The 12,241-nt window shown below is 44.0% G+C and overlaps 1 protein-coding gene across 2 annotated transcripts in view; it reads right to left on the bottom strand.

The window, feature by feature from the left end:
* The window catches only part of LOC115353038 (prolyl endopeptidase), a 116,813-nt gene extending 109,279 nt beyond the window's left edge, over positions 1–7,534 (bottom strand). The window contains exons 1-2 of one of the 2 annotated variants that reach the window (XM_030041975.2): positions 7,316–7,534; positions 5,846–5,920 (exon numbers count right to left, since the gene is read on the bottom strand). In XM_030041975.2, the coding sequence (XP_029897835.1) occupies positions 5,846–5,920; positions 7,316–7,513 (273 nt within the window). In that variant the 5' untranslated portion in view covers positions 7,514–7,534. Of the gene's footprint in view, positions 1–5,845; positions 5,921–6,767; positions 6,985–7,315 lie in introns of those variants that run through there. The other variant, XM_041118223.1, reaches the window with a different exon arrangement.
* Positions 7,535–12,241: the final 4,707 nt, after the last annotated feature.

Below are 12,241 nucleotides of genomic sequence, written 5' to 3'. Positions count from 1 at the left end.
GCTTTAACAACCAGCACAGCAGCACAGCACATCCCAGTGGTAAGTCAAAACTGCATGCAGCCTCCACATTGTACCACTACAACCGTTCCCCTCTCCACATCAGATATAGAAAGAAAATCAAATCTACCCAAGAATTATGTGTATCTGAATTTGTTTTCTCTAAATGGAAACACATGAATTTCAAAGACCACACACACAAAAATCTAGACAGTGCATGCTACACAAATAAACTAACTACTCAAAGTGCTGTGATATTTTCAGAGAAAGGATGTCTTATAAAAACATGTATAAAACCATCTGTTTCACTGGATGGGCAAAAGCACTTTTCAGTTGCATTTAGTGGACAGAAACTGGCACACATCTTTGTTTCATCTATCAATAACACTAGCAAAATGGTAACATTGCTGCAAGGGTATACTGGAACTGTCCGTTACTTAATTTTACCTGCACTGTCACACCTTACCACATCTGCTTTCATTACTGGTATTCGAAGAGGAGACAAAAAGTCTTCCTTACAAGCATTTGTTGCACAAGAGCGTGCTTACATACTATTGCACTCACAACTGAATCACTAGTAATTCTGCTTTTACAGGACTTAATATATTTTTCCCTGTTTCCAGTTAGTACGCACCAAAGATTCCAAGACAATTTGTAAAAGGGAATACCATTGCTATCTAAAAAAGGAGGTAGGAATTACAGGTTTTTTAAAGAGTTCCACCGAGGAGAATCCAGTCCAGTTTGGAAACTCTCTGTCCTCACACTTTTGAGCACAAGGTTGCACTCCTGTTCAAAAAGCAATACATAATTGAAATATTGCTCTAGGTAAAGTACAGGAACAGATGCCAGAAGAAACTTTCACAGTAAACAACTCCATCCACCACGCTGAGCTAAACAGATGCCACCTAGGCTACAGGGCTAACAGTAACTCTGTACACCTTCATGAGCCTATAGAGAAAGATTCTTACTTTATCTGTAGAAATCTGCATCTGAAAATCTATCATAAGCTTTGAACCAGGACAGAATTTGCTAGCAGAAGAAAGGACAGAATAAGGGGCCAAGGAAAGGTAATTTGAAAAGCAAAAGAATTTCTAGTGTTGTACTAAGAGTAGAGATGTTCTGCTGAAGTGTTTGGCCATTACTTGAGCAGGCCAATTGTTATTTTAAAAAAAGTATAACTAAATTTCATCTAAAAAACACATGCCACAATTTTTTAACCATGCTTTGTTACAACCTATCAGCTTTCTACATGCCACTAAGCTATTCTCTCAAGATAATGATTTCTACTCACAGTATACTTTCCAAGGAAAAGTCTTAGGATATAAATTGTTTCAACATTACCAGTCTGTTATTAATCTGTAAAGTATTTACAGTTTGTTTAATAGTTACCCCCAAAATCTTCCTATATATCTTCTCAGTAAAAGGTAGCTCAGTGCAACTCCTACAAGAGGGCACATACCTTTTTTTTAAGTATTAGAAAATAAAACTAAGCAAACTTCCGGTGGCTTGCCTCTTCGCATTTACTGCAGTATTTAGCAAAGAAAAATTCAAAGTGCAATTGGAAATTTATACAAACAAGTGAATGAAACACTGGTCCATTATAACTACAAATGCATGTAATTGTAGTTTTGAGAGTTTCAATTCTAATCTTAATCCAAACATACACCTGTTCATAATACCACAACTCAACTGTGTATGCTACATCATCCCTGCTCTTTCATCCTTTGTCCATCCCTCATGTCTGAAACAGGCTACGCATTACTGCCTACACTGTCAGTGAGTTAAGGTACTGTATATGACTGACATACTTGGAGTAGCAAGACTTTGCTGTAGTCTAAAAAAGAGCTTATTTCCTGCAAAACATAAAAACAAACCAAGAAGTTGCAAGTCCAACCAAGCCAAACCCAAGACAACAGTAAAAGTGTGCTTTTGCAGTTGTGGCCTATGTCATCACCAGAAGCGTTTTCCCGGTGTAGCACAACATTTCAACTATGCTGGGGATGCTTCCTCAGCCTGTCTTAAAGGTCAACGGCCAAACAGTAGCAGAGCATGAACCCACATTCTGCACTTCCTCTCTCCAAAGTGAGGTAGGAACTTCCCCATCTGACCAGGGGCTGTTTTTATTTACGTACCTGGAGAAGGGAGTTTTGTTTGCTTATAGCTGTGCGTGACTACTCCAACCAAGCACACACAGGGAAAAAAGTTATGTAGTAAAAGCACATAGATCACGAACATGGAAGTGCATACTTCTTGAACAACAGCTTTTCCACAAGAGATTGAGGGTGTGGCTCGATAATTGGCTTAATCAGCTCCAAGACTGTGCATCTGACAAGAAACAGTCCTGCTTAGCCACCTGTAAATTTCAATAAACTCCTTTTTACAGCAGATATATACACTGCACATGGAATAAGATCATCTTGGTGACCCGGCTGAAAAACTTCTAGACCTATTTGACTTTCACCTAATTAAAAGCAGGGTGTGGGCTGCTAGGAAAGGAAAGATACCATTCTTGAACCATCTTAGGTCCAACTATCATGTGGCCTTGGGGTGACCTAGATTAAGCACGTGTGCCAGTAGAAGACTAATCCACCAATGGCTTCCCTCCCAGAACATCACCTTGTGATGGCTATACCCATGCAAGGGAGAGACAGAAGCCTTCAGGTCAGTGCAAGAAGGGGAGGGAGGGCGGAGAGAAACCACAGAACCACCTGACTTAATGGAAACCTGTGAACTACAGTGGATACCTGATTAAGCCAATTACAAAAAAAATCCCACCCTTCTGTGTTCACTTATTTGTAAGCTGCTAGCTATCAGAGCCCACAAGATTATTTGAACTAGCCACAGGAAAAATTAGTATGATTCTTTATAGTCATAGCTGTTGTGGGTAATTTCTTTCAGTCCCAGTCCTGTTAACCCTACAGTGGGTATCAGGTGAAACTACCATGAAAATTCCAGAGTTAAAACCAATCTCACTTGCCTGTGCTTCTTTCTCTATGCTTCAAGAAATAGTAAACTCGATGTTCCTCTGACTCACACCAACACAGACACAAAGTGAGGCCTACCCATTTATTTTCTGTGACCACACCAATGCTTGACATGACTATTTCTGCTAAGTCTAGAAAAGCAGAATTCCAACATATTTGTATATCTATTCAACAGCACACACCAAGTAATTTTGACTGTTCGTGTGAGAAAAGATTCCTAACTTAATAAATGAATGACATTCAGTCTTCACTCTTGGCATAAACCAGAATTTTCCTTCTAATAGCTGATACAGTGTTATGTTTTGGATATAGTAGGAGAAGAATTCTGGTAACACACTGATGGTTTTGGTTGTTGTTAAGTAGTGTTTAGACTAAGTCAAGGACTTTTCAGCTTCTCATGCTCAGCCAGCAAGAAGGCTGGAGGGGCACGAGAAGTTGGGAGGGGACACAGCCAGGGTAGCTGACCCAAACTGGCCAAAGGAATATTTCATACCGTGTGACATCACGCCTAGTATATAAACTGGGGGGAGTTGGCCTGGGGCAATCACTGCTGGGGAACTATCTGGGCATCGGTTGGTGAGTGGTGAGCAATTGCATTACGCCTCACTTGTTTTGTATATTCCAATTTTTTTATTATTAACAATTTTTTATTATTATCACTATTATTTTCTACCTCTCTGCCCTATTAAACTGTTCTTATCTCAACCCACAAGTTTTACTTCCCCCCTGCCCCCCCCCCCGATTCTCTCCCCCATCCCACTGGGTGGGGGGGAAGTGAGCAAGTGGCTGCATGGTGCTTAGTTGCTGGCTGGGGTTAAACCGTGATAATGCCCAAGGAATAATTCTTCTAGTTCTATACTTAATATGTAGAAAATAAAAGGTATCCTATTGCTGGAGGTGTACACAGGATATTTTTACTTTTCCCCAAAACAAAGAGAGGTTTGGGATATTAAGGAGTGCATAAAGAGAGCGAGCAACTTGGAGGAAGAATGGGAAGGACACAGGTCTCAAAGCCAGTGACTTCAAGGCTTGAAAAGTCTGCAAAGCATGCTCCAAATTCTCTCTGAAGCTTGCACAGTCATTCAATTGCCTCTATACTAGTGTCTGGTTATTCTTTGATCTGGTAGGTGCAGAATGGCTACTCTGCAGGAGTCCTGCAAACTATCTCAAGAACTTGGAGATAAAGCTATTAAGAAAAGCTAGCAAGAAAGAGTGACCATCAGCAATCTGCAGAGCAAAAAGAAGTGAGTGATAAAGCAGATGAAAGGAGTTTAGCACTTCAAGTTTATTTTTTTCTGACCTCTTCTATGAAAGAGGTAGAACAGCAAATTACTTTAATTGCCTTTGTGCAGTAACTCCTGGAACTTTGGAAAAAGATGATGTACTTTCATACCTATACATACAGGAACTCTCTGCGCTCTTTGCATCATAGTACTACTGCACTGCAAAATTCTGCCAAGGCACGTGTTTTTTTAGAGTGTAGGCAAGTAAGATTTAACAATATTTTCATTCCACCAATGTGACATCTTGCATCTGGGCTGCTGCATTTTTATGAGGATGTTATAATCCCCCATTCCTTATTTGGCCTCCTATATAAACTACAGCCTGTGGAGAATGAGGTTCACCCTCCTCCAACTGTTCTCACCCAATCTGTTCACAGTATGTGGCAAGAGTATTGAACACAGGGACACAAAAGGTCAGGTCTTGGCATTTTCTCAATCCCAACTCTTCCACAGGATCCAGAAAAACCGCTTTAATAGGTATTTGTAAAGCCTTACTAAATATCTAATTTTCAGTGTCAACGTCCATGGCAGAGTTCTTCACTAAAACCTGATCCCAAATGAACCTTTTTAATCCACATGAGTCTTTATATATGCTGATAGATTTATAAGTAGGAAATGGGATCCCAACTGTACACATTTTATCTTGCTCTTGACAGTTACAGAAAGTTCTATTCAACCAACCCCTAGCTCATCAAGATGTATTATACAAGCACACACATGAGAGAACCTAGAAAGAATCTCACTATGGAAAGCCACGCTGCAGGATATTTTTAAATGGAGATCCCGCCCTCCATTATCTTTCTGACACAATCGTGCATACTAGATAGTTCCAGATGTAAAACACTGGCATCTACAGTTATCACAAAGTTATTAGCTGTTACAGAGGAAACCCCATCCATACCACCTACCACTTTCTGGCCATCACCCCTGCAACTCCCTATGCCATGAATATCAGAGGAACCGGCTCATAGTCATACTTATTATTTTTCAGGATTCTCTCTCAGCAAAAGACCAGTTCCAGCAGCACAGTCTCGCTATACCAGACTGCAGGCTGAAAACACTACAACACCTACAGGTTGTAGTAAAAGCCACGAACAAAGCCTAACTTCAAGAAGAAAATGTTTTTCTTTTTTTTTTTTTTTTAAAAAAAAAAGGGTCCAAAAAAAAAAAAGTATTCACACACTTTGTCAGTCACTGTACAAAGAAAGCAAGCCAAAAAGAGTTTTCTTTCTACTGTACTTAGGACAGTGGATAAAGCGCTCTAAAAACAGTGTTTCTCTTCAGTGTGACACCACCACCTTGAGCATTTGAATTGTCTAAGAAAAATGGGTGCAAGATAAACAAGGCCTTAGTTTTCCAAATTCTGCGATCTAGCTTATACCAAGTGTTCCAGTCCTTCCCCCATTAACACAAAGGTACAAAATAATGGCATTGCTGTTGATACCACATGAACTACACCTGCATTCACTATGTAAGTTTTCAAAAAGTATTGGCAGGCCCTGCAAAAACAGAGTACCCATGCACCTAGTCTATAAAAGAGAACCATGTCAAAACAGCGATTCCCATGCAAAGAAAGGTTACCTTCGTCTGTTCACTATCGGGATCTTCAAGCCAGCAGTATGGGTCGCTTATTTTACACCCATGGTAATCCAACACCTAAATTTATAAAAGACAATACTTTTTTAAAGACATGCACACAAGCAAACTCTCTTCATCAAGGAATGACACTCATCAAGATGAAGGTTATTTAGAATTTCACAAAAGCATACAGTGCTAAGAAGCAAAGGAAGAGAAAAGCAACACCTTGCTCCCAGGTGAGTTGCTAATACTACCATTCTTTGGTGATGGCACCAAGGCAGCAAAGTTGTCCTCAGAAAAAACACAGAGCACCAGAGAAATGCAGAACATGAGGACAAATTCCTTCCACAAGATAGATCAATAAAATAATAATAATATTAAAAAAAAAAACCAACCAAAAAAACCCCGAACAAAAACCCAAACCCCCTAAAAAACCAAACCACCAAAACCTCCTCCAAATCCAGGTGTTCAAGTCAAATCACAAAACCCAACGACTGGATGCACCCAAAATGTAGTTTCCGGTTACACAACTGTCTCTGGTTTAGCCCTCCCTACTATTGATGATGACAAACACGTGAGTGAACTACATATAAAAATGAAAACAAAAAAACAAAAAACCAAAAACCCAAAATCCAACACAAAAGACTAACCCACGTGGTTGAATTTATCTGCTTCCTTCCTCCGGTACACAAAATAAGACTAGATACGTGCGGTTAGGAGTGGCATAGTTCAGCCTTTCGCTCAACTATGAAAGCAAATACTGAAGTTTTTCCAGCGCTGGCACATGTGGGCAAACATTTCGGTTTAAAAGTGATGTTAGTCCCGTAAATAACTCCTGGGCTGGTGCCTAAAGCACAGTCCTTTGTGGAAGGAGAAGAAAACTGAACCCGTTTTAGCCAAACTTACCCGTTTTTTACAAACTTACAAAGCCTATCCTTGCGTTATCAGGTTACGGCCGGAACGCAAGGAAACGGACTATTTTACAGATGTGCCGCCCTACAGAGACAGACCGCTTGTTCCTCTGCATGCTACTCCAGCCCAGCTGCAGGCCTGGCTTTCCCAGAAACACACAGCTCCGGGATCTCCTCTCCCGACTCGCCACGGCCGGCAGACCAGTTCCCCCCGGCCGCCCCCCCGGCTCGGCAGCCCGCCTCGGGCGGCGGCCCGGGCCCCACACCCGCCGGACGTGCCCGCGGGCGCACCGGCCACAAACCCCGCTTTCAGCCAGCCCCCCGCCGCCGCCACGGCCCACAGACGTTAAAAACCCGGGGGCCTTGAAACGGGGCACGCTGGACTGCTAACGGCCGCAGCCCAACAAAGCCCCGAAAGCCGAGAAAGCGCTAACACCCCCCCCCCCCCCCGCTCCCCACCGAGGCGGCCCCCCGCAGCACCGAGGCGAGAGAGGCTGCCCCCGCGGCCGGGCCCGGCGGCCGCCACACGCCGGCGGGCTGCCCCGGCGAGCGCCGTACTCACGGCGGTCTCGTCGCGGTACACCTCGGGGTACTGGAAGGCCTGCATGGCGGGCGGCGGAGAGAAGCGGGAAGAAGAAGAGGAGGAAGAGGAGGATGAAGGGAGGCGCGGAGGCGGCCGCGGGTCTGAAGCGGGGACTCGGGCCGCAGCGGCAGCCAGCAGCAGGCGTGCAGCGCGGCCCAGGCGGAGCGGCGCCGCCATACGACCCGCCCTCCCGGCAACGAGACACCGCCCGCCCCAGCCAAGAGAGGGCCGCCGCCGGCGCGCCGGGTGGCACAGCGCCCCCTGCAGGGAGCCGCCGCACAGGCGCCGGCTGGCCGCAGGGGGCGGGGCGGGGCGGGGCAGGCGGCGGGCGGGCGGGCGGGCGCCCGTCGGGGCCGGCCTTGCTCCCTCCTCGGGGCCGGCTTTGCTCCCTCCTCGGCCCTGCGGGCGCAGCCTGCTGCGGCGGTGGGCTTGTTTTCCCCTCGCCTCCCGGCCCAACGGGTTTCATCCTCCTTGTAGTATTCTTTTTTCCTTCCTCTCAGCTCCCCAACCTCCACACAGGTTGTCGGGGGGAGGCTCAGCCCCGACCCGGAGAGCTCCCCTCTGTGCCGCCGCCTGGAAAACAGCAGCCGTTTCACGGGTGGGGGCTCGGGCGGCTCCAGGCCGGATCCACCCAAACCTTTAGCGCGTTTCCATCAAACACGCCTCTCCGCAGGCTGCCGGAGACTCCCCTTCACCCTAAAAGCGAAGCCCAAGTGGGCCAGTGAGTCCGAGTGAGGCCGGCCACCCCAGCGCGCTGGCCGGTGGTTGTCCCGCTCACCCCTGGTGTCAGGGGCTCCGGGCCCGCACCGGAGCGGGCTCTGGCCTGTACAGCTGGTCTGGATGAAAGTGCACCCACTAAAGGTGTTTTGGGTGGGCTCACCCACCAGGCGTTTATTTTACAATAGGGTTTCCTGAGTTAGAAAACTTGCAAACATTTTTCCTTCTGGATAGTGACCCAGTGTATCCCCGTACACTGGAAATATGCAGAGCACGGGTTGTTGTTTGGATAGCAACACGGCTGAACCGCTTTTCTTCCAAACGGTTGTTGTTTCAGAGTTGCTGCCAGCACCAAGTCGTCGTGTGAGCCTGGGGAGGACTTCACCGCAGCTTATCCGGGGTAAACCCGTGTGCACGTGTGGTGCGTGGCACCAGCTGCAGACAAGGAGGTTTGCACGCGGCGGTGTTTAAAGGTTCGATCAGCCCAAAGAGCGTTCACAGTTGTGAATAAAGTAACTGCCTGGAATGACAATGATCTAAAACATTTCAGAAATGGCATCAAACGTTTATGGTTGCCAGCTCAGAACTGTGTCTTGATTGCTTACTCTTAATGAAAAGAGTTATCATCTCTAATTGGGCATCCTGTGGGGAGGTTGAAGGTTGTGTGCATATGAGGAAATAAGCCGGCCCCGTGATGATCGCTATTACTAAGTGACATAACTGTGTTCATCAGCCTCATTTACATCCTAAACAACGCCTACATGGCTTCTTGTCTCTCGTCCCTTCTCTTTTGGTCATTTTTCCTTCTTACCCTGTTTCTCTGTTAATCTTCTCCCCTTGCAAGGCAGGAGCACAGCTGCCGACTGCACCTTTTGTTCTGGAGCTCGAGAACATGCAACCAGCAAGGTGGTTAATGGCAATGCCTTGACATGCCCAATGCTGATAAAAGCTTGCTAATTGTCTGAGCAACTTGCTCGGGTAAATACTGGCAGGCAAAGGCTGCCACGTTTCTGTCTAGAGCTTCCCGGACAGAATTATATATGCACACAAATTTGCATCATAGGGAGAATTATTAGCTCAATACCTCTGTAAAGCATTCAGCTTGCCTGTGTGCTATACCAACAAGCTGTACGTGCACGGTATGTCTGAGCGTTTTGAGCAGTCTTGACTGCAAATTCACTTCATACACAGCAAAGGCCTAGCATCTGATTCAGAGCTGCCGTTTGCCTGAAGAAAACATCTTTTTCAGCCTGAAGGTGTTGTGTGGGATGAATCTATTTTACATTTGTCTGGAATTTCTGGATGTTTAGCAGCTCGGTCAGACTTGCAAGTAGCTCTGACTGAGCGGCTGCACATCCAAATATGCTGGGCATTTCCACAACGTCTCCGCAGATCAGCTTCGTGGTGTAAAAGTAGCCAAGCTGAGGTGTACTGGAAGTTTTGGACAGATGTGCTTTATGCACTTGAGAAGATCTGATGTGCCGGGAGAGGGCAGCCTGACTGCACACCACCGTGCAGCTGACAGAGAGCAGCGCCCGTATTTTTTCAGGCTTCAGCAACCCTTTCAATCCAGGGCACGGTAATTCCTGAATGGGCTGGCAAGCATCCAGTAATCACAGTAATTATCCATTACAATACCTTCCAATTCATCCTGGATACAGAGAAGGCGGGAATATACAAGGAAACCCAAGTACATGGTTGTCCAAGATAAGATCTTTCGGCCTGTATTGTACAAGCAGTAATTTTCTTTCAAAGGTGAGCACCTGGGACAGAAAGTGAATTTTCTCCTTACTGTAAATTTCTCCTTTGGTGTTTTTTTTTTGGTTTTTTTTTTTTTTTTTTTTTGGGGGGGGGGGAAGATCACAGCTGAACAACAGCAAAAGGAGCAAATAAATCTACATTGTCTGATCTTTTCTTGTCTGAGAAGCAGTTAACACAGGTTACATGGTGTCTAAAATACTGCCCAAAACATGTTTTTCTTACCACGGACCGTGTACCCCCTGTACAGATGAAAGGGAGTGCAGTGTGCAGTCTGTTAACAGAAATACTTACAAAAGGTGTAGCATTCTTCTGCCTTTTTCAGTATGTTTGCTTAACACAAAGTTAAAAGTGATTAGTGTTAGGACTGTACCATAACTGAAAATTTGAAGCTTACCTTAATTGTTCAGTGTTGCAGCAACAAGTAAATTTGTCTTAAAATTTTACCTTTTCTTGGGCCTAACCAACCCCAGCAGAGTTCAGGTATGGTATTTGCAGAGTTTTGAGGATAAGCTGCTGAGTAAGCAAAAAATTATCTTCCTATATTTGAAAAAAAAGTTTGAAAATCTCTCAGCAGTCTTTGTCATCTTGCTGCACTCCCATGTTAGCATGAATCTGATCATTTGAAAGACAGATACCGGTCTCTGCTGATATTAATTATACTTCTGCTGATCATCCAGTCATTAGCAAATTTCTTTCAGCTTAGTCAGCATCTCCACAATGACTCACTGCAAGTAGTGTATTGACTCAGTAGGAAGTGACCTCATTATCCTTGTCAGAGAAGATCTGACAAAAAATCTAGCAGCAAATTTTGTTTTTACCTTTCCTTTTTGTTCTTTCTCCAACCTTACTCCACCATTAGAACTTAGCAATGACTTGGAAACTTTTCTGCTATAGAAAGAAGGTAGATCTGTACCTTTACTCCTGTTTTCTTACATATATTTTTTATTTCACCTACCTAATTATGACAGCACTTCTGCTGTTCAGACATTTATCGACAGGTGTCAGCAGAACCTCAGTCTTTCACTATCATGAGCGTTGCTGAGGTGTACAAATACCTCGAGTTTCAGAGGTATGTGACTGAAAGTGTCTGCCCTGCTGGATTTCTCTTTTGGAAGCAGTGACTCAAGAGCCTAAGTCCTGTTGATTTTCAGTGAATCTTTGATTCCTACATTATATTAATCTACTGTACATATTAATTATGAAAATTGTGTATTGTTTATGGATAATTGAAGGTTGCTTGTTTTTTGAGCTGAATGATGAAGTATCTTACGTAACAAAATATGATTTTATTAGTTACAGAAACTTCTACATGATGTAGGTCTGGTCGATATTTGAAAGTACAATCAAGGAAAGCAATATTTCATTGCGGTAAACTGCTCTGTGCACCGTGGGACAGGATGGGTGTGTTGAAGTCAGTGGCATGCTGCAGAATCATACTCTAGCTTGCCCTGGGGTTGTGCATTGGTGTGCTTACACTCCTGGTGCTGTGAAGTCAATTAAGCGATGTAGGAATGTCCACATGGGGAGTTAGTAAGGAACAGCAATTACAAAGTAGTATTTCAAACTATTTCATCAGGTAGGCAATCTAAACCATGATTATGGTATGATAAATGTATCTAAACTGACATATGAGTATCAACATGCAGATCACAGTGTAACTACACCCAATTAAAAATAACTTTTCTTTGAAGGATTTTTTTCAGATAGATGAAAGTTAAGGTGGTTTAGGCTCACCTTTTCCTTCTGCAGTGACCTTCTTTGTGAAGAATGAACAAAATTCTAATCCTAGAAGAGGCTGATGACCAAATTTGTTTAATTTACACTTTGTTTTTATTCTTCAATTTTTAACTGATAACAATTGGCCCTTAAAAGAAGGATTTGCCAAATACCAGAGATCACATAGGAAAATCTGGGCCCTTGTGTGCCTGGGGAGATAGTCAATACTCACCTTTCACTGAATTCGGTGTGTTTGGGTCTTTTAATAAGTTATTAGGGAGACCTCCAGTGTTTGCAAGGTTAGGTACTGTCTACTTACGCACCAGATCACTATGTATTCCTGACACCTACATTACACTTCCTTCAGCATTTCTGAAAATGTATCTTAATCTTATACAGTTCAGCTGGGACTCCATGGCTTGTGTATTTTGCTGTTCTTCTTAAGAAGTCTCTTGCAGAAAAGTTAAAAGGGTTTGAACTTTCTTTGCTACACGGTATTTAACAGGGGAGAAGGGTGTGACATAAAGCCCAACACAGTCAATGGAAGTTTTTCTATCTACTTTTTTCCCCTCCTATTTCACTGATCTTTGAATCAACCCTTCCTCCATCTCCTCCCACCAAACATCATTCTGGAAAAAGAACTATCTTTATAAGCATCATTTTCTGTCTAATGAAATGATACTCATTCTTTTGTGTGGAAAGATAGCAAAT

This window comes from Aquila chrysaetos, chromosome 2 (assembly GCF_900496995.4).
Source record: "Aquila chrysaetos chrysaetos chromosome 2, bAquChr1.4, whole genome shotgun sequence".
NCBI lineage: Eukaryota > Metazoa > Chordata > Aves > Accipitriformes > Accipitridae > Aquila > Aquila chrysaetos.
Note: the sequence above shows the minus strand (reverse complement) of the source record. Positions and strands in the feature narration are given on the sequence as shown.